The 26657-nt window shown below is 45.7% G+C and overlaps 11 protein-coding genes and 2 non-coding genes across 13 annotated transcripts; 5 read left to right on the top strand and 8 right to left on the bottom strand.

The window, feature by feature from the left end:
- Positions 1 to 438: 438 nt before the first annotated feature.
- V1513DRAFT_126954 (cyclin-like protein) lies at positions 439 to 1719 on the top strand. Its single transcript, XM_066894168.1, has 2 exons — positions 439 to 524; positions 581 to 1719. Exons 1-2 carry the CDS (start codon positions 522 to 524, stop codon positions 1415 to 1417), a joined length of 840 nt encoding a protein of 279 aa, XP_066752871.1. The 5' UTR covers positions 439 to 521; the 3' UTR covers positions 1418 to 1719.
- V1513DRAFT_447248 (histidine phosphatase superfamily) lies at positions 1477 to 3323 on the bottom strand. Its single transcript, XM_066898381.1, has 6 exons — positions 3135 to 3323; positions 2848 to 3064; positions 2655 to 2786; positions 1958 to 2605; positions 1730 to 1913; positions 1477 to 1678 (listed from the first exon to the last, which is right to left on the bottom strand). The coding sequence occupies exons 1-6, from the start codon at positions 3220 to 3222 to the stop codon at positions 1553 to 1555; spliced, it is 1395 nt and encodes a 464-aa protein (XP_066752872.1). The 5' UTR covers positions 3223 to 3323; the 3' UTR covers positions 1477 to 1552.
- A 9-nt stretch (positions 3324 to 3332) lies between these two features.
- On the top strand, positions 3333 to 4286 carry V1513DRAFT_447251 (bola-like protein-domain-containing protein). The gene is made up of 3 exons (XM_066898382.1): positions 3333 to 3845; positions 3916 to 3949; positions 4004 to 4286. Exons 1-3 carry the CDS (start codon positions 3529 to 3531, stop codon positions 4133 to 4135), a joined length of 483 nt encoding a protein of 160 aa, XP_066752873.1. The 5' UTR covers positions 3333 to 3528; the 3' UTR covers positions 4136 to 4286.
- On the bottom strand, positions 4248 to 5194 carry V1513DRAFT_459226 (UbiA prenyltransferase family; the record flags this gene model as incomplete). Its single annotated transcript, XM_066899742.1, has 2 exons — positions 4248 to 5053; positions 5104 to 5194. The coding sequence occupies 2 exons, from the start codon at positions 5192 to 5194 to the stop codon at positions 4248 to 4250; spliced, it is 897 nt and encodes a 298-aa protein (XP_066752874.1).
- A 1371-nt stretch (positions 5195 to 6565) lies between these two features.
- On the bottom strand, positions 6566 to 10147 carry V1513DRAFT_127094 (XRN 5'-3' exonuclease N-terminus-domain-containing protein). Its single transcript, XM_066894169.1, has 4 exons — positions 10014 to 10147; positions 9670 to 9759; positions 8843 to 9407; positions 6566 to 8792 (listed from the first exon to the last, which is right to left on the bottom strand). Exons 2-4 carry the CDS (start codon positions 9672 to 9674, stop codon positions 6642 to 6644), a joined length of 2721 nt encoding a protein of 906 aa, XP_066752875.1. The 5' UTR covers positions 9675 to 9759; positions 10014 to 10147; the 3' UTR covers positions 6566 to 6641.
- Positions 10148 to 10373: 226 nt separating this feature from the next.
- V1513DRAFT_t67 lies at positions 10374 to 10456 on the bottom strand. Its single transcript has one exon. It is a non-coding gene; the product is annotated as a tRNA-Leu (tRNA).
- A 101-nt stretch (positions 10457 to 10557) lies between these two features.
- On the bottom strand, positions 10558 to 11903 carry V1513DRAFT_127143 (uncharacterized protein). The gene is made up of 2 exons (XM_066894171.1): positions 11650 to 11903; positions 10558 to 11586 (listed from the first exon to the last, which is right to left on the bottom strand). Exons 1-2 carry the CDS (start codon positions 11670 to 11672, stop codon positions 10878 to 10880), a joined length of 732 nt encoding a protein of 243 aa, XP_066752876.1. The 5' UTR covers positions 11673 to 11903; the 3' UTR covers positions 10558 to 10877.
- V1513DRAFT_459228 (uncharacterized protein) lies at positions 11757 to 12155 on the bottom strand (the record flags this gene model as incomplete). The annotated part of the gene is made up of 2 exons (XM_066899743.1): positions 11757 to 11975; positions 12039 to 12155. 2 exons carry the CDS (start codon positions 12153 to 12155, stop codon positions 11757 to 11759), a joined length of 336 nt encoding a protein of 111 aa, XP_066752877.1.
- Positions 12156 to 14560: 2405 nt separating this feature from the next.
- V1513DRAFT_127132 (uncharacterized protein) lies at positions 14561 to 17089 on the bottom strand. The gene is made up of 3 exons (XM_066894170.1): positions 15386 to 17089; positions 15115 to 15290; positions 14561 to 15065 (listed from the first exon to the last, which is right to left on the bottom strand). The coding sequence occupies exons 1-3, from the start codon at positions 16751 to 16753 to the stop codon at positions 14576 to 14578; spliced, it is 2034 nt and encodes a 677-aa protein (XP_066752878.1). The 5' UTR covers positions 16754 to 17089; the 3' UTR covers positions 14561 to 14575.
- A 131-nt stretch (positions 17090 to 17220) lies between these two features.
- On the bottom strand, positions 17221 to 18540 carry V1513DRAFT_416605 (60S ribosomal protein eL24). Its single transcript, XM_066895849.1, has 4 exons — positions 18343 to 18540; positions 17908 to 18055; positions 17775 to 17840; positions 17221 to 17723 (listed from the first exon to the last, which is right to left on the bottom strand). Exons 1-4 carry the CDS (start codon positions 18391 to 18393, stop codon positions 17509 to 17511), a joined length of 480 nt encoding a protein of 159 aa, XP_066752879.1. The 5' UTR covers positions 18394 to 18540; the 3' UTR covers positions 17221 to 17508.
- A 2123-nt stretch (positions 18541 to 20663) lies between these two features.
- Positions 20664 to 21833, top strand: V1513DRAFT_381027 (nucleotide-diphospho-sugar transferase; the record flags this gene model as incomplete). Its single annotated transcript, XM_066895056.1, has 2 exons — positions 20664 to 20744; positions 20820 to 21833. The coding sequence occupies 2 exons, from the start codon at positions 20664 to 20666 to the stop codon at positions 21831 to 21833; spliced, it is 1095 nt and encodes a 364-aa protein (XP_066752880.1).
- A 2126-nt stretch (positions 21834 to 23959) lies between these two features.
- V1513DRAFT_t65 lies at positions 23960 to 24055 on the top strand. The gene has a single exon. It is a non-coding gene; the product is annotated as a tRNA-Ser (tRNA).
- Positions 24056 to 24899: 844 nt separating this feature from the next.
- On the top strand, positions 24900 to 26623 carry V1513DRAFT_127292 (ceramidase). Its single transcript, XM_066894172.1, has 3 exons — positions 24900 to 25192; positions 25309 to 25397; positions 25507 to 26623. Exons 1-3 carry the CDS (start codon positions 25128 to 25130, stop codon positions 26220 to 26222), a joined length of 870 nt encoding a protein of 289 aa, XP_066752881.1. The 5' UTR covers positions 24900 to 25127; the 3' UTR covers positions 26223 to 26623.
- The last annotated feature ends 34 nt before the right edge of the window (positions 26624 to 26657 follow it).

Consider the following 26657-nt stretch of genomic DNA (forward strand, 5'->3'; position numbering starts at 1 on the left):
GAGATAATTCCCCGAGTGTCTACCTCTCGAGCCGCTTATAAATACGACACAGGGTATGGAATAATGAACAACCCATATATTACTCAATGTCACGTTATGATAGAAAGCAGATACAACTTCAGTGCAGGTTTGCACCTAAGTGACCGGACCACTCTTAGGATGCAGCATATATTACATGATGAACCACTTCTTGCGGTTCGACGCTACCATTACAGCCGATATTCGCTCAAAAAGCGTTGGCAGCCCATGGATCGTATTTGCATGGACTTTACGTGTCTTTTTTTATTTATTTGTGAGACGTTTCAGTGTGCGAGAACCGACTCACACCGCTGCGTTGCACTGATGATTACTTAGCTAAGGGTATCGTATACACGTCTTAACCATCACGCGAATTTTAATCTCTTGGAGCTCGACAGACGGATTCTACCCCAACCGGTCCACAAGTATCTAGCTCCAGTTCTTGAGTCTCCGTAATCAACTTTGAGAGGACTAGGCTATCAAAGAGCCATTTTCAGTAATGGATGGTACGTATATTACTTACACAAATTATTAGAGCAAATAACAAATTGACAATGCTCAGGCGGCAAACTACTGGCTCTCGTCACAGAATAGGCACTGGCGATTCACTCGCCAGCAGCTCGAAAATATCCGACTAGAGACCGAATCCGAGACCAGGTATTCACGGCCCGAACTAGGCGACCCACGGCATTTACGTATTTACTTCCATAGCCTGATTCAGTCCCTCGGACGCCATCTTTCTGTCCGCCAGCAAGCACTCGCGACAAGTGAGATTTACCTGGCAAGATTTTATGTCCGCACTTCGGTTCAAGAAACAAACCCGTACCTAATCATCGCGACATGCGTTTACATTGCCTGCAAGATGGAGGAATGCCCCCAACATATCCGGTCCGTCGTCTCCGAGGCGAAATCCCTCTGGCCGGATTTCATTACCCACGACCCCACCAAGCTAGCAGAATGCGAATTTTATTTGATAGAGGAATTGGACTCATTTTTAATTGTGCATCACCCGTATAGATCCCTCATTCAACTTTCCAAGGCGCTCGGTGCATCGGGAGTTAACGTCGGTCTGTCATCGGACGAAATGCAAACCGCGTGGTCAGTTATAAATGATTCGTACATCACCGACCTGCCGTTGTTGTATCCGCCACATGTTATTGCGTTGACAGCGATATACATGTCTGTCGTCTTGCGCCCGCCGCCTGTCGCAGCACAGGCAGAGCGTGCAAAGACGCGATTGCAGAAAATCATGGATTGGTTTGCGGGCTGTGGCATCGATTTAGAGGCCGTGGTCGATTGCGCGCAGGAGATGATCAGTTTGTACGACGTGTGGGAATCGTATAGTGAGAAAACGTGTCGCGAATTGATAGCTCGAGTTTTCAGTGGGAGGCGTGGATGAACCGGTAGGCGTTGTTTTCCGAAATTTTGGTAGCATGTATGTACATATCGGCATCTAGAGTCGGAATTTGGTCATATTATTGGAATAATTGTGTACATTAAATGGATATTGTAAATTAATTGCAGCTCTGTCTCACTACGCCAACGCTGTGACTCCTCCTGACAATTCATTCAACTCGGGTGCCAGCTCACCAAGATTTTCCTTGCATTGTGAACTCCAATCTCTCGGACTGACTGACCGCAAAAGCTCCTGAAAGGCAGCCTAACATCTCTTAGCATTCGATTTCAATACAAATTTCCCCGGATAGCTTACCATGGTGCAAAACGAACCATCCTCTCCCAAGTGCTTCCCTCTTGGCTGGCACGCAGGGATGGTCACCGGACGACCATTGTACTTGACTCGCACGAATTTCCCGGGGCCTCCTAGCGACCATGCAGACGACTTAAGTTTTTCCTCGAAAAGCTCAAACGTGATATGCGATGTGAAGTTAATCCACCTTGAGTCCGTCAGCCAAATGTCACCCAAAGAAAGTGTACTTACCTGTTATCGAAAACACCGAGAGAAGACAAAATAGCGCCAATGGATGAGTCATGGGCACCATACAATGCTAGCAGTGGCACTTTTCTATAAACCTTCGCTCCCTTTTGTCCCAACATTTGCGAAATCTCAGCAATATTGTCACTGACAATCGGGTCACCAATCGTCATTCTTTGCAGCATCTCCGCAAAGAACCGACCCATTCCCAATTGCTTCATCTCGGTATTTTTCTCGTAGCCGATAAACTCTGCTTCCAGTGCCGCTTTTGCGACAGTATTCACAACTTGCCGATTAGCAAATCCTGGTGGCGCTTTGATGTTATGTGCAAGTGCAGACGAATATGTATCGACAATCGCCCACGCTTCGTCTTTGTTGTTGTCATCCCCGACTGTAATCTTACGTTCTGGGCTCGACAAGATGTCTTTGAGGACTTGACTCGCTTCTTCGAGTTGGGGATTCCATTTCTTGGCTGCCGCCGCTCGGAACTGTCTTCGTAATTCAGATAGACGGGGGCAGTGAACCATTGGATGTAAGTTCTCCTCGAATGGGAATCGTTCGAAAATTTTGGGAGTGGCTGAATGGCTATTTAGCGGGTACAGCCCATTGAAGACCTGCTGTAACGTCTCTCTCGATCGCACTATTCCTGTCGTTCTGCGGCATGTTAGCATGACCCGCAATCGAGTGTCAGGTACAAACATACCGAAGGTATATATCTGAGTGTTTTGTAAAATTGCGAGGAAGGAAGGCTAACTTGTCAACATATAACTCGCGCAATTGTTCACCGAGGTAATGTCCACTAAGCCGTCCCCTATCCGTCAACTGTCCCTCCGTACTATATACCGGTCAGCCACCCCTCAGTTCTCGTATACATCTTGTTTCTACAATTTACACACCAAATACCCTTCTTCCCGGCAGTTGCGAATAGCGGCGACGGATCTTCCTCCGTCAACGTCTCAATCTCGCGTTCATACTCAAACGTTGTGACTTGTTTGATCTTCGGGTTGATCAGTCCTGCGCGTGAACTGCGGGAAGACTCGCATAGAGGCCAGAATATCGGGAAGCCCCATTTATCCCACTGTTGAATTGATCTATGCACCGGAGTTCTCTCGCCTGGTAAAATAATTATTTCTATGCACTATAGAGACATAGACAAGACACGAGACACCGTTCATATACATACCGTGTCGAATAAGCATTTGGACCTGCTTTAGAGTGAGGCTGTCGGGATAGTGATCCTCCACTCCTGGAAACACTAATGGCGGTCCCATTTCTGATCCTAACCGACCGTCCAATAAATTTTAGTAGCTTTTTTGTGCGCTATACGACCTTGATGTCGTTTGTAGGTTATATTTGGAATTATGATAAGCCGTCAAGGCAAAACAGCGGGTCGGAGTCATTGCTCAGGGGCAATTACGAAAACGTGGGGCGCCAAACCCACTAAAAAATCTCCAAGCGGTTATTTCCGCAAATATAATACTTCTATGACTTAGCCCAACAACACCTTCGACAGTCAGGCAATAACGTCACCAAAGGAATAAGTGTCTGCGAACACCGCGGAGAATAGGGAGACATACATGTTTTCACCCGCCCGTCTGCTGATTCGCAGTCTTCCATACCGACCTCCCTCAGGGCTACTCGCAACGCAACGTCAGTCCTCCAGTCCGAAACTCTTCCTATCAAGCGTATTTCAGCACAACATGTCAACCGAAGCTTCTACTGCTCCTGAGATAGTCCCAGACTTCGGCGATTCCAAAACTCCCTACGAGGACAAGATCCGATGGGCGCTTACACAGAACTTGAAACCTACGTATTTGAAGATACACAACGACTCGCACAAGCATGCGCACCATGCTCCCATGCGTGATAGCGTGAGTAAGGAAACTCATTTTCGGTGCGTACAAATTGTTATCGTCAAGTGCGGGGGTAGATCTTGACTCAATTTGCTAACGTTAATTATGCAGCTTGGAAATTGTATCCGAAGCATTCGAGGGAAAGGTAGGAATCGCACTGCCACAGTTACAGGGAGGAATATTGCTAACTTTTGTAAAGCGACTACCCATGAGACATAGATTGATATACCAGATGTTTAGTAACGAAATGAATGTCGAGGGTGGCATTCACGCGATGCAATTGCTCACTCTGACGCCAAAGGAATGGGAAGTGCGACAAAGCAAAAAGTAAATTAGCATGGTCTGGAATGGTACATTGACAAATCTAATCAATGAATGCGCGCTAGTCAATGGCAATATTTATAGATGCAGAAAATTATTTTATCCTTTCTATTGTTATGCACTTACATCAATCCGAACATCTTCAATAAGTAATCTACAAATGCCCCTAAGAAAATAACACCGCCTGTCTTTATATTGTCCACAAACCATTTCCAGCAATTCTTTGGTGTATCTAAATGGACGTTTTTAATCATTAAGGCAAGTCTATATGTAGCCCAGCCGACGCCAGCGAAAAACGCCGGGCCCATTCCATTCAATACTCCTGCGCCGGTAAGCAACCCAATCTGCGCGATAGTGAAGACAGTCATGACCGGTTTCGAGTGTTCTCTCCATGCGAGTGCGGTCGATTTGATGCCGGCCAAGACGTCGTCTCTTTTGTCCTGGTGCGCGTAGATGGTGTCGTAGACCATGGTCCAGCAAATCCCACTGGCGTACAATGCCGCCATGGTGGGAACATCCCAGTGGCCCATTGCTGGGAATCCCAGCATCGCACCCCAGTTGTAAGTAAAGGCGAGCATAAGCTGGGGATAATACGTGAACCGCTTAAATAGAGGGTAGGTCGCCACGAAGACCAAGCTCGAGGTTCCAAGAAGGAGGCAATCAAGTGGTAGAGAAAGCAGAACTCCCAGACCAAGTGTGAGTTGTCCGCCTAGAAAGACGATAGCCTGTTTCGGTGTGATCTTCCCAGACGCAATTGGTCGCATTGCGGTTCGTTCCACTTGTTGATCCAGTCGCCTATCCCACAGGTCATTCACAATACATCCGGCGCCGCGCATAATAAGTGAACCAACTCCAAACAAGGATAGCATCCACGTAGTATCTAAAAGAGAAGCATTCGTAGCATACGCAGCCATGGTGATGCCCCACGCTATACCAGCTATCAGCGTTGGATGCAGTATAATGCGAAACATTACTCACTGCACGGCCAATACAATAGCCACGTTCCTACAGGCTTATCAAGTCTTATGAGTTGCGCATACGGTAAAACAGACTTCGGTAGACTCCGCATAAATGGCCCCAATGGCGGCTGCGCGATCGGCTCAGCCGTAGTAGTCAATTGTCGCTGAGAGTATACCGAAGCAAGAAGCCCTCGTTTGGAACTGTCGAGCGATGCTGGTAAACCTTCAAGTTTCAGTCCATTGGTTTGCCGTATAGATAGCTTCGAATGTGTAAATTGCCCTGATAGATTCGACTCTTGTGCTATTCGGCACTTGTAGAAAGACCGAGTATAGCAAAGAGGAACGCCAGAAATACGCGACCGAGATAGCTGCGCAAATTTTATTGAATTTGTGGAGTAATATTTAGACAACATTATTGATGAGCCTTAGCGAGATAAATATAAAACGGCCGAATACTAATTGTTTGAAAGTTGTTTCAGCGGTGCCGATATTTTCTCGAGTTTCTGATCGCACCTATTACCCAGAGTACCCTAATCCGACTTCTATTGGGGAGATTCCGAGACAGTTTCGTAAAACGCGCCACGAAACCCTTGCCCCAGACTACTCCTGTAAATACCAATTGAGCTGTCTGTACCATATCAAATAATAATCCGCCTGTGACGAGTATTTAATAAACAGTGCAACAGAGTATGGGGTATTCATCACTTTATTTATAATAAAGCAGTAGATATTATAGTGAATGTTAAAGACATCAAATCAAAAAAATAAAAAAATAAATATAATTGCAGCACCTACGATTCCAGCGTGGTCTCCCACCGCAGTACTAAGTAGGCCCAAAGAAGTTTAACTGGTGTTGATCGGACGGGGAACTGTGTTTTCTTCTTGGTATGGCCGCAACTGAAAATGGTTCAATAGTCTGCTCCTTTTCTACGCTCTGCAGTGGTTAGGGTATGGTACTGCCTTCCAGAATTGTAACTTATATAAGGCCGGATTGCGTAGGTGCTATTGCAGTAGTATTACTATGGCCATTAAGTTTGTAACAATACTCGCTTGGAACCGGCGTAGTCATTGGCGAGAACCAAGCCACTTGGTCCATACCAGCAAGGCTCATAAGGAACAGTGTTTGTTAGGTTTTACCTCCGGGATTCTTTGTTCTCCCACTGGGTATTTGTTTGTTCCCGGAGGATTTCCTTATGCCCTTGTCCAAATGGATGTTCCTTTAGATAGATTCTCGTATAGATTCTCGTTAGGAGATCTATACATATTCGCTTTTCGGGGCGGGTGGCTGTGCGTTGAGCCTTGTCCCTTTGCCATCTGGTCTTGCCAGGTGGGACGCCGGATGGAACCACCGGATTTCGGCATTTTGTTCGTAGTGTTCAAAATCCGGGGTTTGCTGGCCTTTTAATAGAAGTGTCTGCATGACTAGTTTAATATGCGATTCACTAATACATCAGGAGAAACCATATTTGTACCAAAATGACAGTTAACCAGAAAATATAACCGTTACCATAAACTATACAAGTGCGAATAAAATAAAATGTGATATTTTCAATAGACTTAGAACCTTCTACGCCCACCACCGTTTCCGCCTCCCAGGCTTGTCACAACCTTAGGCTTGGCTTTGTAACCTGGTAGTAACATGCTCTTATGAACGTGATTCGACCTGGGGATAATGTACAACGCTGAAAGTGAATTATCTCGCAGAATATCTCCATACCGATCCTTTGGCAAAGACTCATCAAGGCTCAAAGGGAATGCGATGACACCACCTGGAACGCAGTCGGGATTGGGCGTCAACGCGCCAATTAATCCTTTGCTGATCTTGGGATGAATTGGCATAACTTCGTTCGAGTGCAGGTCGTCCATGTTCGCCGGGCGATAACCATTATACAAACGCTTCGCAATTTGATGTCCGAACATGCTTTCGGCAGTCATATATACGAGCTCATGGCCGTGCATATTACGATTGCGTTCTTCCTGTGTTAAAAGCTCGTACCGCTCCCCCACAGCCTTTAGTAACCTTATCTCGTCTATGAACGGCAATAACGCGACTCCTTGCCATGCCATCTTCTTGCCATTCATATCAATTGGAAAATTTTCCGGATAGAAATCGATAATTTCACTATCCCCGTCTGTCATAAGTGTTCGAAGGACGGGCGGCAAAGTATGGCTCGAAGCAGCCGGTAACACCCCCATAAGCTGCTCATATGGCTTGAATGGCTTGCCCAAATTGAAGTTTATCTCCATATCCCCGATATCAGTGAAATCCGAAGCAAATGGAGCATAATGATACGGGTAAAACCAAGTCCATGACGGACAGCCCTGATAGTAGTATAGCAATACCCAGCTGACGCCTTCAACGTATGATCGCACAACATCTTTCCGAACGGATTCTATTTCCTCTTGATCCTGGCACTTAAATTTCTGAGTGTAATACCGATTCTTGTACCCAGGCTCCCAGAAACGAATAGTGTCATCATCATCTGAGGAAGATTCGTCATCCTCGCCCGCCGGCGTCTTTGCTCCGGAGTAACCATTATCCACTTTCCGTTTCTTCTCTGCACTGCCATCGGTTTCGACATTAGACTCCTCCTCATCTGCCTTGCGTTTTTTGGAATTTGAGTCTGGAGTGCTAGGAAGTTCTACAGAAGTGCTGGAAGTAGCCGTCGTGAGAGAAGAAGTCTCTTCTGCTGAAGCGTCAGACGAAGTGGCCTGCGATGGTTCCCCTTTCTTTGCTAGTAACTGGGCTTTCAAAAAAGATGCAGCGCTCTTATTCGCCTGGTGCGCGTTATAAGTAGCAACACCGGCCATCGAGTTGATAGTCTTTGTTGTACCACTAGCTGCAGGATCGTTCGAAGATCCCATACCAATTGCCACGCCTTGGGGTGTGAAGAGCGGAATATCCGTCGGTAGCGATTTCGGCCCAATGTCAACCTGATTACGCCGAACAACAGGTGTGACCGGTGCTCCCGCGGTGCCATTATATCCGTTACCTCCTTGTTCCAGCTTGCGACGTTTTTGATTTTCAATTCGCCAGAGTTCGCTCTCACGACGTTTTCTGAAGATCTGCTCCTCTTGAGCACCAAGGCCCTTAAGCAAGAACTCTGTACTTTTTAAGTTCACTGTGCCATCTGTTGTAAGATAATTTCCCATGGACGCCAACCCCCGGCGCCAGATACCAATCAAAATGTCTATTCCGTTTTCTCGAATCTCAAGTGACGGAATATGTGGCAAGAAATCGTTACCAACGAAGAAACACATGAACACCCAATCGTCGATAGCTCGTTCCAAATCAAACTTAAAGGGAAGACGGGGCACATAGAGTTCCAGCTCAAGGTATTCACGCAATATGCTAACGTGCAGCCAAATGAAAGGCTTCTTGTCAGCAGCAACGGTCATGCCTCGTTCGTCAAATTCGCCATTCTTGACTTTGGCCTGACCAGTGCATTGTGACGCTGTGTGGCCCTGCTGACCACAGAGATGACAGTGTCGGGGAGCGCGATCTTGGAAAAACACGTCTTCCCGGAGAACGCGGAAATGTGGCTCATGTGTAGCGAGACCAAGCATGATCAAGTCTGCGTCTAGACCGTAGATCGCGTGAGTTGTATTTGGGTTATGGTGAGGACTCTGACGTTGACTGCGGATAAACTCCATGATCTTATGCTCCCCTTCTCCTGGAACTGAAGCGTCCGAAATAATTACTTTCAGCTAATGATAATTAACAGAGAGATATTAAAAGAGGAACTTTGAAAACATACCTCCTTCCATCCTGGATCTGAATTTAGCTTGTATACTGTCCAATATCTGATGGCAGTCGCTAATTTGTCCATAAAGGGAGTGCCTGGAGTAATAACGTTCGTATCCCAGGATCGCTTTCCCTTGATACTGTCATCTATGACGTTGCCTTTAGCTTCCATTTCCTCAACTATCCGCGCATTCTGTTCATCTTTATCCTTTGCATCTCTCGCGGACCTAAACCGACGGGATCGTTGCTGATTCATTTTGGCCCGGGGAGCGACACCATCAACGGCGATCATCAGCACTTTCCTTGGCCTCGCCATGCTCACAACGCGGTCGGTATACTTAAACACCTCAAGCATCATCTCATCCTCTGTCGCTGGTGGCGGTCGATTCTCGGGATGACTGCAAGGATGAACGATACCATTCATGTCGAGATATAAGTTGTCGAGCTCGCCGTTCGGGTTCGGCCGCGAATAATCAGCCGGATAGGATACACCATCGATAACAACATCAGGTTCTTCGATTACCGGACTGATGATCTTTGGGTACTTCTTAGATAGCCATCGAAATAAGGCTGGGACACTAATAAAGGGTTATTACTATTTCGTTCTCATGATAACAAACAAAATTAGAGTTTCTGGCATTGCTTGAATTTCCTTCTTTTTTACGTTGAACAGAGAAAATAAAAAGAAATATGAGTAAAATGTAGGTGACATGAGCCGATAAAGTAAAGGCTTGCAGAGGACTTGTCTAATAGGCTGATGACACAGCAATCTTCTATTCGAACGCAAAACAGTGATGGCAAAACGAAGCACGCCAGGAACTAAAATAAAAGACTATCTACCCCATTGTAAAATAAGATCCCTATAACGAAGGTCGAAGAACTTAAAATAATTTCACAGCGATAGTGTCAGCGCCGGCGATTGGCAAGGACCTAGAGTTCAACATAAGACTTCGAGTACGTTAGAATATTCTCATTCTCATAACGCAAAATGTTAATGTTAAAAAGAGAAGACAAATTTTTCAGACAAAAGTTAAAGGTAGCGTGTGTTTTTCCACATCGACCCAGTAAACTAGATCTCGAGCCAAATGCACTCTAGTCATCATAATAAAGCGTGCTCCAGACCAGACACATAATCAAGAAGATAATACATTAAATTAAAACACAATAAACCAGAAATAACTAACCTTGAATGAGCCCTCTGTTAAGATATGGCACTGTCACGATCAAACAGGGCGTTGAAAATTTCATATGCTCCCGGTCAGATGCGGTCAAGTCGAGATCTCAGTGACAGTCCAGTATTATACACGAATTGCCAGTCAGAATATGACTGACATCCACTTCAAAAGAAAGCTTGTAAACCAGCGATGCCAGAGAAGTTTGACAAGGCAGGTAAAGGAGGGAAAAGTCTTTTTAACTTCAGTGGAATAGGGCAACTGTCGAGCGTTGGTTCCTCAACCGTTTGCAAGTAGGGTTTTCATTACATTGGATAATCAATGGGGAAACCGGGTAATTCTAATTGGACAGAAAACGCAAAAAAATTATGGTGACAACCCTGGGATTCGAACCCAGGCCTCCGAAGAGATGAGAACCTTAATCTCACGCCTTAGACCAACTCGGCCAGATTGCCTTACAATATTTCGGTAAACACATCCAAGAAAACTAATCATTTATAGTTACAACACAGGATTAGGGATTTCGCATTTTTTGGCAGACAACTCTGATAGAAATGTCGGATTTATTTACTAAAATTTTCGTAACAGATCAGCGAATTAGATGACTGACACATATTTGATAGGCACCGAACAATGTCAGTCTTGTAATCCAATGTCATTGTTTGTAGTCTCATTCACTCTTCACTTATCAGCAGGTATACACACGGCCGAAATAAAAGATAATGCCAACTTCATTATATTGTAACCGCGATTCCGCAATTACACTCACTCAAAAAAAGCTAACATTATATCAAAGGAAATATTGTACATTGGTATTCACTGGCCGTTGGAGTGCACACCACACTACTCAATTAAATGCGGTTTTCAATCAGCGCCTCACATCCAATCGCTTCCACCAATCACATGCGCAGCCGTATATCCATGCTCTTCCGACCGAGCTTGTGTAGTCAAGCAATTCTGATTCTGAAAATTAGTATGTGAATTCATCATTTGACTGTTTGGCAACTGGTTATCACTCAAGTGGAATTTGGAGCACCTTGTGTGCTGGTACTGATAATTATTCTCAGGATTTTGAAGATGCCGCGAGGCAGCATCGTAAAAGAAGGATGACGAAGATAGAGGGGAGGCTGCCGGTAGCTGCGGGCGAAAGCCTGCGGCCGATGACATACGATTGTGCACCGCGTTTTCCGCGTCCGATGTTAGCAGATTCTCAGAGTACGAGGATTCTCTAGAAGAGAATCCCGAGGTCGCTCGATTTTCGTCTTCACGGTAGTAATTTCCATTAACATGGTCGCGTCCAGGATGTAGATCCATGTATTGATGAGATGAGGCAGGCATGGGCCCAAAAATATGAGCTGAAACTAATGCAGATTTCCGATAAGCTGGCGCCGTGGTATGATAATAAGGTGAAATGTGGTTACTCATCAATCCACGGCTACCTGAATGACAATATTCTGAGTACAATCCAGGACCAGAAGCGTTCTGGGAATTAGTTCGTCTGGGAGCGATGTCCTCTTCATCAGAGTCGACTGCGAAACCATGGTCTAGTCTGGCATGTTTCAAAAGGGCAATACGTTGTTCAAATCTGTAATCACCTTAAGGTCAGCGGTCGCACTACTGCATTAAGCAATGAAATCCATCTAAATACCGTTGATCGCATTCGTCAACCATGCAACGCAAGTGAGCCTTCTCTGCATGCGTCCTTCGATGTCTTGCGAGGCTAGAAGACTTTAGAAGCAGCGTCAGTCATTGTTGCTAAAGGCAGAAAACCGATCTGCGTACATCAGAGAACCTCTTCTTGCAACCAACAAATAAGCAGCAGTGGGGCTTCTCGCCCGTATGCGTCCTCTCGTGGACGGTCAATGCTGATCGTTGAATGAATGCTTTACCGCATCCACTGAACGGGCACTTAAACGGACGTTCTTGTGTGTGGATTCGATAGTGGCGCTCAAGATCTGACCTCCGCGTAAAACCCTATTCAAGCGGTAAGAGATTGTGTCCTCATAGATGATTGCAAAGCAAGCATAATAATTATACCTTATCGCAGTTCAACCAGGTGCAATCAAATCGCCGTCTGCTGGGTGATCTCGCTGTACCTGATAGTGGCTGCGGGACGGTCTCTGGCCGCTTATCAATCATGTTCATGATATCCATCGTTGAATCAAATGATGTCAATGACCAATTCCAAAAGAGTAATTCAAAAAGGGCAACACTGCGACAAGTTCGAATGAAATAAAAGCAGGGTGGCGACGGCGTATATGTGCTGCCTGTCTAGCAAAGGAAGGTAGTACAAGACACGCGAAGTTAAATAAACTGGCGTATGGGGACCCGCGGAACTCCTGCAATGCAAACGAACCAGATGCGCCAGCAACAATATCACGGTCGAGTGGGTGACTACCAGAGAAGACACAAGAGTGAATTCAATAGACATGCGGGATGGCCTCGGCACATAAGATAGCGAGTAAGCTTAGGCACGGCGATTGCCTCGCCTTAAGACGTCCGAGGAGGTCTCGCCTGCCGATGAGATGGGCCCTGACTCTCAGCCACGGGAACGGAAAAACATTGGTAAACAAAACTAAGACAAGCTTAGTGCATGACGCTGATTGATGCGGTAGGTACAGAACGCAAATACTGGGGCGCTCCTTGCGGAGGAACAAGGCGTCGTACAGCGGAATGTGAGCAGACTAATACGACGCAGACAAATCCAAAGAATCATACACTTAACCCCAGTTAAGAATCCAGTATTATGAAATCGTGTAAGCAAAGCTTACGAGAGATACTGCTGTGGGGTTGTAGTAGGAGACAAGAGAGACATATTGAAGTGGAGGCTGCTGCGCTGATGGTACGCGACGTTTATGTTCGGATAATTCAGCAAGACACACATCAAACCTTAAAGTAATCGCACATGTATATCCAAATATGGATGCGAAAGAAGGTACTTGAATGCAGAGTGACAGTGCAGATGTCATCAGTGAATGATCCAATGTAGGAGGCACGCTTTAGGGGCGGCAAATGAGGGACATGCCGAATGCAGAATATCAAGTGCACATACGAGCACAAACTATTCCCCATGTGTCGTTTCTAGATATGCACACCAGTGTGATGGAGATGCACGAGAGGCTAGCTACAAGCCTCAAGAGGTGGGAGACGTCAGGCTGCAGGACGAAGAACCCTTGATTGCCGCAATCGGAGTCGGTCTACCGAAAGCCTCTAAAGAGTGAACTCCAAACAAGCAACGTTGCACAAATATATGCTTGAAAATGGACCCGCGCGATCGTCCTTGTTGTCAATAATTGTCTTATCATAGTGGATTAGACCTGTGCACCAAATAAGCATCTGCTTCTCGCGCGTGAACAGGCCAGAGCTCATGAGACATGTAAACAGACAGATCTCCAGTAACTCATATATCAATAGATGCTCTGTCCTTTTCGTGAATAACACCCGTAACGGTGCGTCCCAATCGACGGCTGCAGAAGAATCAAACCTCAAAGCAGGTGAAGGAGAAGCATTCGATGTGACTCCGTAATGAGAACCCAGAGCCCAGGGCTTCTCCAACTGTAGTAGAATGAGCCTAGTTCTGCATAAACTCTCCGTAGAGTAATATTAGTTCAGTCGTAAAGGGGTCCTTTGAGTGCAAACCATAGGCAGGTACACAATATCGTGCATTCTCATACAGCGAAAGGGGCCAACTGCGAAATTGACCGAGATCAGCACAGATATGAGGTGCGAGACAGCCCCTGAAATGAACCCGTCTCGCTCTATTGAACAGCCTCACGAAGCATCCAAATCACGAACCACTTTATCTCGCCTCCTGAACACTACAGCAATATCAACAGTATATAATAATAGTGTGCCTACTATCAATAGCACAGCCGCTGAAAACATTTTGTATATGTTTCACAAACACAGATTGGGAATCATTATGTGCGTCATTGCGCGCTTCCCCAGTTGTAAATATTTGGTGGTCGCCGACCCGCATTGTCGCTTAGCTTCCGTCTGGCCCTTTTTCAAATACCCGACTTCAGTAGAATTATGAATAAAGGTTGTGCGCTTTCCCGAGCCCAAACACCGAGACCCTCATACAGGGCCAGGTTTTACGAATCGAAGGGCGAGCCAGAACTATTACTACCAAATATTATTACCACTCCCTTCATCAAGAGCCTACGGAGACGGACAAATAGCAATAACTATACATTCACTATAACAACACTAGCCTCCAGATTTGTAGACACTTCCTGTCGCATAACTCTATGAAATTCAATCCGATGTGCTCTGGCGAGCCATTCCCCAACTTCAACAAAAGTAACGCAAACAACTAAACGCAAGATGCAATTAACCCGCAATCCGAAACAACCAGCGTCCAAAACGACAAATCCAACGAAATCCATTCACATATTCCAGTACAAAGGAAAATCCTTACGATTCTATATTGATAACCAATTCATGCAAATGCAGAAAGGCAATTCGACAGGCACACCAGGACCACCCACGCAAAATAACAACGCCTTATATGTACAAGTTGAGTTTCAATATCAGATGCTTTAAGCCCAGCGCATCAATTTATTCTATCATCCTCACTGCGCCAGATATGCATTGTCGCTATCAGTCTCCTGCGGCATCGGTGACACTAATGTGTCTTGCAATCTAGGAGATAAAAAGAATATACTGTGGATATCTTCCACTTCTCCGAGTACTTCAGTGACTTCACTTCGCACCTCCTCATCGTCGGAGCGCACGTCGTCGAGCTCATCATCCGGATTCTCTGATGCGTATCGCTGCATACCGGCGCTGATTTCATCAAATTCTCCGTCCTCTGAATTAGCCCCTTCCTCTGGCTTGATAAGCTTTACCTGCGCAGTGTTGTACGACCGACAGAAATCACACTTGAGACCTAAAAAGTGAAATGGAACACTACTCTTACCGGAGCAGTCATTGCAGGTGATCACACTTCGCCAATTGCAATATGGCTCAGGCAACTTCTGACGCTCGATTTCACGGTCGAGTAGACGGAACTGAGCTTCCATATTGATGATCGAACGAGCACAAGTAGGGCATTTATATGAACTGCATCTACAGTTAGCAACGCGAATACTTTAACGTCTAGCAAACTCACTTCTTCGTATGCTCATAATAGCATTTCTGATGAATCGAATGGCCGCACGACATGAACACTACTGTCATGGTGCTTGTGAACATGTACTCTCCGCAGATCGGACAGTTACATTCCGTCGAGTGCTCTATGCATCTGTGCGAATTTTCGAGACAAACCGACATGCAAACATTACACGTCTATGATTCGATTAGCCAAAACTCACTAAAACCATGTTGCTTGGGGATGAGGGGCAGAACCACTCCGAGATGCACAAAGCCAGCAAAAAGCATACCTTGCAATGGAAAAAGTCCTTGCCAAGACCCTCTCCAATTCGGCATATTCCGCAGTCATTGCAGTGATAGATCGATTTATCAGGATCGTCGTCCCACAGCTTGCACTTCTCGCAAAAGTACTTAGCCACCCGACGACCACATCCTCGGCAGTCTTGTGCTGCGGATTGTGGCTGAAAGCAATATGTACACAACATGTTTTTGGTTTCGGATCGAATGAGCTGATGGTCTTCGACATCGTCGTGGCAGAATCGACAGGTATGCCATTGGTCACAAACGGAGCATTGTAATTTGACACCGCGTTGATAATGAGCGCATCCGCGAATCTCATTAGCCTCGTCAAACCATGTAACTGTCTTGTCCGTTATTGTCAACCCATTTGCTTCGTTTTCGTAATTTTCTTGGTCATTAGCATCCTCATCATCGCTCTCTTGACGTCGAAGTTTATAATAATCCTCCGTCATGAGCTCATGCATCCTAATTGCTAGTTCTTTCTCTGAAATACCCATATTCTGGATAGCATAAATTCTCTGCCGCAATTCGTGTTGCCTCTCTTCCGATAATATTTCCGCCGACTGTGCCATATCGACCGCCTCTGCCATAGCGACCGCTTCGTCCCTTTCTTCAGCGTGCCTCCGTGAACTGTGGTGACCGGCTTGACCATTCCGGCGTCGATGCCGTCGTCTACCGCTCGTTCGAGCGCGTCTCGGCGTACTATCTATCAGGTCCTCACCGCCCTGCATTTCATCCCCACCGAATTGAGAGATCGCACCATCATCGCTGCGCACGGTCCGAGTGTCCGAGGCGTCACCGTCATCCGAATCATTCGAGAAGTCATCACCATCGAATTGCTCCAGATTTGCAAATATATAGTTAGCAAGGTGTCTAGGAAACGAAAACGAGGGTGCTGAAAAGGTGATTGAGGACAGCGCAGACAAAGACGGTGTCTGAAATGTGATTGAGGACAGCGCAGGTAAAGAAGGTGTCTGAAATGTGATCGAGGAAAGCGCAGGTAAAGACGGAGTCTGAAACGATGGCAAACTAGGCAATGCCGTTGGCGCAATTCGAGGAGGTGAAAACGACGGCCAAAGTGAAGTTACTGTAGAAGACCTCGAGGTAGTCGCCCGTACGGTGGTAGTCTCCTCTGAAGTAGAAGAGGATACTTCATCGTCTGACTCTGATTCTAGTACATTGGTTCGGCCGACATCGCCGCACGATGTCTCTGACGGTTGCAGCAATCTGCGTGGCAAAAAGTCAGGTAGTCGTATAGACGAAAGTGGTGGAAAACCGCCTATACTAGATATCTGAGGAATGTAATTATTGTTCTGCTGGATAGCCGAGGTGCCTGAGCTACGATGTCGTGAGCTCATTAGTACCGAGTAGACAAGATTCCCCAAGCTGTGGCTCGTAGCTAGTTCCAATAAACAATGTCTGAATTATGTACAAAATATTCCTAGCTGCTACCGAACCTAGCGCATGCGGTGGGTGAAGCGGTGGAAGATAGTGAACGGATTGGAGTATCGTACGCCGGTGGGAGGTTTGAGTCCGTCGTGGCACCGTCAGAGCCGCCAAAAACTAGCCCGCTGCGCTAAGAACAACAGGCTTGTGATCGCGCGGTTTAAGTGTAAACTCAGGGCATGATAGCGTTTCGTAATCTCCATTAGTAGTTAGCGTAGACTTAATATGATATTATGCAAAACGAACACTAACTAGATGTATTCTTTGAGGTAAAGCTTAATGTCACTGTGATTTTTGGTCCAATTTAAATGATAACGCAGCCAACGGCCCAGCACTCTGCTAGGAAGTGAAGGAGCTTATGCATATCAAGATCGGATATCTGAAGGATAATCGCTCGCATTATATTGGTAAATGAGAACTGTATCGACTTTATCAGCAATTCCTGGAGTTGAATTCCCTTGGCGACCGAAATAAATGAAGAGTACATGATAATTTAACCACATTTGCGCAATCAGTAACGAATCGTGATTTTTTGATCATGTATTTGCTTAAATTTAAAATAACAAAAATATATGACTATAAAACAACAAGATAAATATCCCAACCCTTTTGCACATATTTGTTATCGCCCACGTCTAACTCTCATCCAACTTTTGTACTTGACATCTTAACGCGAATGGGCGGCAACCTTAGGAGCAGCACCTTTCATCTGCTGCTTGCTGAACTTAGCAGCCGCAGTGGTCTTGCCAGCAGCAGCGAGTTTAGCCTTCTCGGCTTTCTTCTTAGCATCCTCGGCCCTCTTCTTCTCCTTAGCAAGAGCGATAGACTCAGAGCGAGCAGCTTTGCGGGCCTCAGGACGGATAGAACGCTTCTCCTTGATGACTATCTCTTTGTTAGAGGTGACTCCATATTAACTCATTCATAAATAACTACCTTCCAGAGAGGCACCGACGATAGCACGCTGATGTTTCACGGTACGACGCGTGCGCTTCTTGGAGACTATCTCCCAATCACAATTAGTAATCTATTCACATTTTTCCGCATTTACCGACTTCAAGATACGCACCCTCCTCGGTCACACCCTTCTTGTGCATTCGGCGGTAGAGAACAGTCCAAGCAATTCGACGCGGGTTCTTGCGCTGAAGGAAGAGCGAGGCACTTTTGGACGAGATGAAGCGGAACACCTTCGAGTCGCCACGAACGTAAAGCTTGCCCTGAGTTCAAGATGTTAGCCACTGTTCCTCAATACTAGTCTGTGGTAACATTGATTTTCGGCGATTAAGTAGCAAGTAAGGCGTCCTTTAATCAACGCATTGTTGCCATACAAGAGTCATCGATTCAAAATCTAGATACGTAGCAAATGACTGAACCCCGCATCATCCTGCTTCTAATGTCCCGGATCCATCTCAACTTATTTAACGCCATACACGCCGATCAAAATTCGCCTCCGACTCTTGCTGCTTGCGCTGTCCATCAATTAACCAATAGCTGAAACACATACTCTACCCGGATAGATTCTGTTTCCAGAGAAGGAGTCGATTTCGGTTCTCATCGTGTCAGTGTGCTGTGTGTAGTTAACGATAGGTTGGTGTTTGACTTATAATCGTTGTGCAAGATTCAGAGACGGTTTGAGATCGGTAATGTGGAAGAGTCGCGGCGAGCTGGGTACGGCACGTCGCAGTACATGTTAGTATGAGACTGTTCGTACTCGCGTGGAACGTTAGGGCACGCTTAGGGCAACCGCATTGGTGTGAGTCGCTGGTCACTTCGAGGTTGGGCGTGTGACTGCGTATTGAAATACGTTACTAACTCAAAAATAAATAATCCTCAAATGCATCAGTCTAGTTACATTTATGCGTTCCGAAACATGGCATAAATGATTGACATTTAAGTTGACGGAGGAGTTAATGCCACTGAGGAAATAAATCGAAACTATGTCCTCTATTGTAAAATACAAGTGATATGCAGGATCGTGAGGCCAGTACGTACTGGCATGTGTCGAGGACCTAAAGGCTCACCATATTGAGAGCAATCTGGGCTACAAAGTTGGCAAGAAGAATGGAAATTTGTGGGCACATGCATCCCATAGCTACACTTTCTGTCATTTCGATACTCTCTCTTCTCGCTTGAGACCAGGTGTACTTGATGTCTAGATCGTAATTCATGAACTCCAGTTGGCCTCAGCCGCTGCAATGCGATGGCGCGATTGGCTGGATTTTTCGCCTAACGCCACCTGTGAGAAGTAAGGTTACGATGCAGACTACTGGTCTCATTGCATCTAAATTTGCGCCAGTCAGGACCCTAGAGACTCTTTCTGCTGTATCACTATGATACTAATCGGTAAGAACACTAATAAAAGGCAGCAATAGGCAGCTGCTAGTTGATCGCAATCTCCACAAGGTGCATGGGCACAATCATAAAGCCAGTTAGTCACCGTACGTGTGGTTGAGAAATTGTAGCGCGCGCCGTCAAACCAACTCCAAATCATTACGGATGCCAGACCTCATGCCTTTAGCGGTGATGCGGTATAACCTGTAGACGAGTTGACTAGATCTCACAGATTGTGTACAGCAACAGCGAAACAAAATGCGCCTCTTGTTTGCAACTGGACACGCAAACGGTCAGAAATGCACAATTTGGAGGCCGCAAAACAATTTGGTGTAAAACACGACTCTCCATCCTCATGCAGAGATAATTGTGTCATTCTTTTCGGCTCGTCCGAGTCCTACTCGTACCCCGTATAAGATCAACTATATAGATAATCCGTGCTGGACTGCGCCATGCAAACATGGGGATATCCTAGTCGTAGGATATTGCAGCCGCGGGATTCGGGCTTCGGGTTACTGCTGGCTGCGGCGGTCAAGAGCTTAATCGTTGTTGCAGCTGCACGGCTAAGGTGCTATTTTCGGGACTCAGCATAGCAGCGGCCATTCATTCATTCCCAGCGAACGCGCTTTTTGCAGCAAAAGGAGGCAGCGACTTACTAACTTGACAATTATTACCCGGCCTGATGAGTGAAGTACTACTCGGCATGCATCACGGAAGCCTAAGGTCTTCGGAAAAGTAAAATAATTTGGAGCACATCGTACCAAATTTAATCACCAAATGATTCGACTAAATTTCCCCAGCATAGTTATCCAGGGACAGTTGGGCATTGCCGAAACCTAGTAGAGAGGTCTATCTAAGGAATACCATACCAGTAATCCTATTTTATTATGTTTTCTATTTTATTATGTCTATGCTGCGAAATGCATGCTACAGATTAGGATGCGAACATATAGGAGCATCCAAACGTTATTAGTTTTTTAACAAGTCGTTTATACAGCTTGGGCACTGATGCAAAGTAACAATTTGAAGGTAGATTGATTCCAATTCTGTAATTTCTCTGTTAGACTTGAGACTATCATCAGCCCAAAATACTTCTTATATGATGAATAATACTCCATTGACATTAAATAGATACTTTATATAAATATGTTTGATTCCTTTGAGTAATCACTAAACAATCAAGCATTTTTGACTAAACTTTAAGCTGAAGAAGTACACGTAGCTATTCCGAAAATAGGATAGCATTGTTCTTTGTGTACGTTGGGAGTTTGGAGAGCCGGGTAAGTACGCGCTCCTTGTGCTACTCGGCGGCACCAGTGCTGCGTCGGTGCTGCATACCCGCTATATCTAATAAATAGCTGCCGGCCGCACGCCTTGCCCTGCTCTTTCTCTCGTTCTTTGACCATATTTTCTCTCAACTGTTCAACCTTAGTGCTTTGCGTTCGCATTTTACATCTTTCTTTCCTCTTTCCCTAATAACCACAATTACTCATAATGAAGGGATTAATTCTCGTTGGTGGTTATGGTACGCGTCTGCGTCCTCTCACTCTGACTCTCCCGAAGCCCCTTGTTGAGGTAATTTGTCCTCGAGACACGTCAAAATTTTGGACTTATTTACACGAAGAATATCAATTGTTAACGCGTTATTAGTTCGGTAACAAGCCTATGATTCTCCATCAAGTTGAATCTCTTGCCGCTGCTGGTGTTACCGACATTGTTCTCGCCGTCAACTACCGACCAGAGATTATGGTTGCAGCACTTAAGAAGTATGAGGAACTGTACAATATCACAATCACCTTTTCCGTAGAGACAGAACCCCTTGGTACTGCTGGCCCTCTCAAGCTTGCTGCGGACGTTCTCCAGAAGGACGACTCTCCTTTCTTTGTTCTCAATTCGGACATCATCTGCGACTATCCATTCCAGCAGCTTGCAGAGTTCCACCGCTCCCATGGCGGTGAAGCGACAATTGTCGCTACCAAGGTTGAGGAGCCTTCCAAATACGGTGTCATTGTTCACAAGCCGAACACTATTGGCCAGATTGACCGATTTGTGGAAAAGCCAGTCGAGTTTGTCGGGAACCGTATAAACGCTGGTATTTACATCTTGAACCCGTCCGTCGTTGACCGAATTGAGCTTCGTCCTACCTCGATTGAGAAAGAAACTTTCCCCAGTCTCGCTAAGGATGGCTCACTCTACTCATTCGATCTTGAGGGATACTGGATGGACGTTGGTCAGCCTAAAGACTTTTTGTCTGGGACGTGTCTCTATCTCACTTCCCTCGCCAAGAAGGGCTCTAAGCTCCTTACTCCCACCACCGAGGAGTTTGTCCACGGCGGAAATGTCTTGATCGATCCCTCTGCGAAGATTGGCAAAAACTGCCGGATCGGACCCAATGTGACCATTGGCCCTAATGTCGTTGTCGGTGATGGTGTCCGTCTCCAGCGATGTGTTATCCTGCAGGGCTCGCGTGTGCGAGATCACGCCTGGGTTAAGTCCTCCATAGTTGGTTGGAATTCCACTGTCGGCCGCTGGGCTCGTCTCGAGGGTGTTACTGTTCTCGGTGACGACGTCACTGTCGCTGACGAGGTCTATGTCAATGGTGGTTCAGTTCTCCCTCACAAGACTATCACGTCCAACATCGAGACACCGTCGATTATTATGTGATGTTTTATTCTGGGTATCAATTGGGTGTTGGTTTGATTTCTTTGATTTTGTTTATTTCCTAATCTCCGGTTTACAAGTCTAGTCTGTGTCTAGGGCACTTATTTGTGATATAGAGCCTCTTGTACGTCTTTTGTGTGTTATTTGAAGTTTCCGGAAAAAAGTGGGTCTGTTTATTTGCTTAGTACAGCGTTGTTTATTACTGTTGTATTTGTTATTAGTTCTCGCGCTTGTTTATGTAGATTTAGTGAACTTCGAGATAATATGGACTGCTTTAATCTAGGATCAATGCAACTCGTCGAATTGGATATGGTTTGAAGGGCTTATCAGGGGTTATTCGAGGGATGATCCCGCTGCTAGATATAGGCAATTTTGATATCTTCAAATGGATCTAGCAACTTTTCCCGCCCAATGGTCCTCAGAAATGAAAACAACCCCGAGGCAATTTAACATGCGCACTTCGCAAACCCCAGTATAAGTTCGTGACTCTCGTCCAACCAGTGTATTTTCACCCACGACGTGGTCACTATTATTAAAGATCACAATCTTGGTTGTCAAGTAGGTACGGGATCCGCATTATCGGCGACGGATAAATATCAGATTGGCGTGAAAAACTAACCGCATTGAAACGATTAGCGAAAGTTTTCTCTTCATGTTCACGATAGCCCACTGACAGCCCGCTTGTATCAAAATTATCACATTCATTGTCCGCTCAGCAATTTCAATCCCCCAGCCTGTTGACCATGCAATCAGTTCTTATAATAAGCACACGTTGTTGGGAACACCGTTTGCCGCAACAAATTTCTGAGCCGCACGCTTATTTTTAGCTTCGGCCGCTCGTGGATGTCGGGATTGAGTTCCGACAACAATTATTTTCGTTTTTTAAGCGTGGAGCAACGGATCTTTGCAAACGATCGACCTGGCCATACGATCGTTTGGAAATTTGCAAAAGTGAACGCCGTTTGACTGAAAGCACGTCCTATTCCAGAGTTCCGTCACCAACCGCAGCGGGGATCGTTGTTTCTTCCGCAACAGTTTTGTTTCTCATGGCCGTTTCGAACAGGGGTCACGGGTTCGCTGAGCGATCTTTGATGATTAAATCCAACAGAGAATAACGATTGCGGCCGGATAGTCGGCTCGAATACTAAATTAGCTGCTCGCGAAATAGGAAAACTAAGGACAGGAAGCGAGACTCTAATCTTTGGAATAAGATTTAATGTCTTAAATTAACTCTCTGTCATTCGATTCTCATGCGAAATGATGGTAAGTTGATGCATTCGGTTTGACTTAACCAGATGGCGTGCAAGATTACATTCGTATATATTATTGTAAAACGACGAAAGAGCGCGTTGGATGGAGCTGGTCTCTTGCAGGTCCTAGAGATCAGGATATGATCTCTTTTCGTTCCAATTTGTGTAACTAGTTATTTTTGCTAAAGAAGAGCTAGAGCTATGGATCGAGGAACTCGTTCGCAAAAGATACGATTATATTTTTTTCGCAATATGATATGATTAAAATGCCTGAAGAGTTGAAATGCTTTGGATTGGGTGTCCTCGGCCCGGTCATCACTTATATAAACAAATTCAGCGGGACCGTATGCTTGAATCATCGGATTGGATAATAGTGACTATCCGCCGTGTGTGGACCCTGGTGCCTCCGTTCAGACGCTTTATAAATACAAAGCAAATCTTGCTTACTTTGTATGATCCCATGCCGTGATAAGAAACGTTGAGCCGGCCCCCTGAGCCAGTGAACCAGGGGAACGGGAACTGCAAACGACAGCGCGAAGACGACAGGGATTAAATCGAAAATTAAAAAAAATTATTTTGATTCCAATACCAAAAAGTAAATCAGATAAATAATATTACAAAAAAAAAAATAAATATAATTGCAGCACCTACGATTCCAGCGTGGTCTCCCACCGCAGTACTAAGTAGGCCCAAAGAAGTTTAACTGGTGTTGATCGGACGGGGAACTGTGTTTTCTTCTTGGTATGGCCGCAACTGAAAATGGTTCAATAGTCTGCTCCTTTTCTACGCTCTGCAGTGGTTAGGGTATGGTACCTCGGCCAGACTGTAATTTAACGATTGTCAGCAGTTACGTAATCAAATTTATCATCGCTCAGTCGAGGCACTATGGCCGAGTGGTTAAGGCGAAAGACTCGAATTTGTGAATTCGACATCTTTTCTCGTTTCGAGGCGCAGGTTCGAGTCCTGCTGGTGTCGTTAGGAATATTTTTCTTCTGCGTATTATGAAGCAAATACGGCGATTTTTTTGGTAGTAAGATTGACTGCTTATCTTGTACTTCACTCTACTCCCATGATAGCGCACATCGTTCTCCGGCTAAAGGTGTGACGTAATCATGACCACCATCATCCGGATAGGGGTCAACAAGTTTTAACTGGAGAGTGCCTATTACTTTACCAAATCAGGATTCGCCTCTGCGGCGCTGTAGCTCGGTCATCAGATATTCGATAGAGACCGAAGACGATGTACAAGGCGAATATGACATAATAGCCGAAATTGTTACTTCTTGTATATTACTTCACGATGTAGCAGCAAAACTTGTCAGGAAGATAACTGCCACTCACTTTTGTTTGCATCTGCTCAATGGAACTGGTTTCTTACGGTCTGGTTTAGTACAGAATTGAGTGGATATTGGTCTTCGCTGCCATTTGTCCATCAGCCGTGGCCCTTGTGTAGTGGGAGCCAAAGGGACAGCAGGAAGAGAGGAGCAGTATTGAGTAGCAACCGACAGATCCGTCTCGCACATGTGCTGTCAGGGATTCCTCCTGGCCTTCGCCGCACTGCCTGCGAATTTGACTACTGTTGGCGAGCATGCCTGCACCAGATTTGTTGCAGTTATGTGTGCAATTGAATGACTACGCCGTGTAAGAGATCCCATCTTCAGGCAGACTGACTAACAATCTTTAATTTTGTTAGTATTTGTATAGGGGCGACGGCGTTGGAGGGAGAGGGTACAAGGGGAATGCGAACAATTGTCCGGGAGAAGTTGGCCCCGCCACCGAGCACCGCCAGCGTGCGGTGTCGCCGCCGTTGATCCCAACCAGCCTACTTACTACCCTTGGCGGCCAGGTTGCCTCCCAACTGTGATACAACTATAGAATCAATTCTCCCTCTCCCCTACATCTCGTCAGTGCAACCATACTGCTGCGATTTTGTATATTAGCACGTCTTGTCTTTTGACGACTCTCCCTGTTCCTGCCGCTCTTCCGTATATCGGCACTTTTGCGTCATATCTCCCAACTGACGCCGCACTTGCCCGTCTCAACAGTCATGGTCTCTTTACCTTGGTCTTATCCGTATCCTACTCCGCCCGGATCGGGTTTCTGGGGTCCTAGGTATGTAAATTTGCTACATTTTCATGCTGCCCTTAACTCTGCACGCTCATTCGTTTTCGTGGTTGCCGTCGGAGCGATGACCGTCGATCGACCTATCTAACCAAAGTATTGATTAGAACATCTACTATTGATTGGTGCGAGGAGAACTATGTCGTGTCAATGTATGTTGCAGAGGCCATGAACACTATTACAAATGGAATGTTTGGTACGTTACGTTCTCTTCACTCTTTAGCCTGTGCGATGCCTGTTCGACTGTGACATTGTCGATTCAAGTTGCTGTTTTGTGGCTAACCAATAAATCTTCTTTTGCACAGTCGCTCTTGCCGCCTTTGCCATTTACAATGCCATCACTCAGAAGCATGAGAAGCGTTTTATCTTGACGGCCATGGGATTTGCTCTTGTCGGCGTTGGCTCTTGGTTGTTCCACATGACTCTTCAGTATGAATATCAGTTGCTCGATGAGCTACCCATGATTTACGCTACCTGTGTTCCAACTTGGGCAGTATTCTCGTATGCACGAAATAAGAAGGATACAATCTTGCTGGGTGTCTACATTTTCCTGGGTGCGTCTATCTTGACTGCTGTTTACCTCCACTTCAAGGACCCTACTATCCACCAGGCTGGCTACGCTGTCTTGACTGGCATGGTCCTGTTCCGTTCGTTGTACCTTATCGTGACCAAAATCGAGGATGCTCATGCTCGTGCGGATATGTGGAGGACTGTGATCATTGGCATTGTCACTTTCCTCAGCGGCTATGGTCTGTGGATGATCGACATTCACTTCTGTGGCACACTACGCCACGCTCGTCGTGCCGTTGGTATGCCTTACGGTTTCTTGCTTGAAGGTCACGGATGGTGGCATATTCTTACCGGTCTGGGAGTGTACTACTATCTCGTCTTCTTGGAGTACCTTCGTATCTGTCTCGTCGGCCGTGCCCCAGAATACAACTACGTTTGGGACTGGGGTTTCTTCCCACACGTTGATCTTAAAAAGACGACCTCGGCTAAGGAGGTCAAGAAAAATAACTAAAGTCAGTGCTATATATTTGTATATGCAAGGTATATGTGGAACTGTGTTCTTTTTCATATTGCGTTTTGTGCTTGTTTCGTGTTGCCGTATAAATCGTGCCGTTTGTTGGCATTGCTCTCCCACGCCGTTATGATCTTTTCTTAGTGTTTTATGTGGTACGAAGGTATGTTCCTCAAAATGGGTTTCCTGCTCGACGTTTTGTTATATAGATTTTTGTTTTCCGTCAGGAAGAGTTATGGCCTCGGAATATATATATGTGTTATAGTTTGGCAAGGATTTGTATCTTCATTTGAGTTCTCGGGGTGAGTATGATGTTATGGTTTATAGCATGGTTTGCTTTTTTCTTTGCTTTGTTTTGCTTGCGATGAGTTTGACTCGAAGAGTTGACAGCGACGAAATTTTTCTCCTCATGGTGGACTTTGGTTTACAATGTCG

This window comes from Lipomyces chichibuensis, assembly GCF_038497645.1.
Source record: "Lipomyces chichibuensis strain CBS 12929 unplaced genomic scaffold V1513scaffold_22, whole genome shotgun sequence".
Taxonomy (NCBI): Eukaryota; Fungi; Ascomycota; class Lipomycetes; order Lipomycetales; family Lipomycetaceae; genus Lipomyces; species Lipomyces chichibuensis.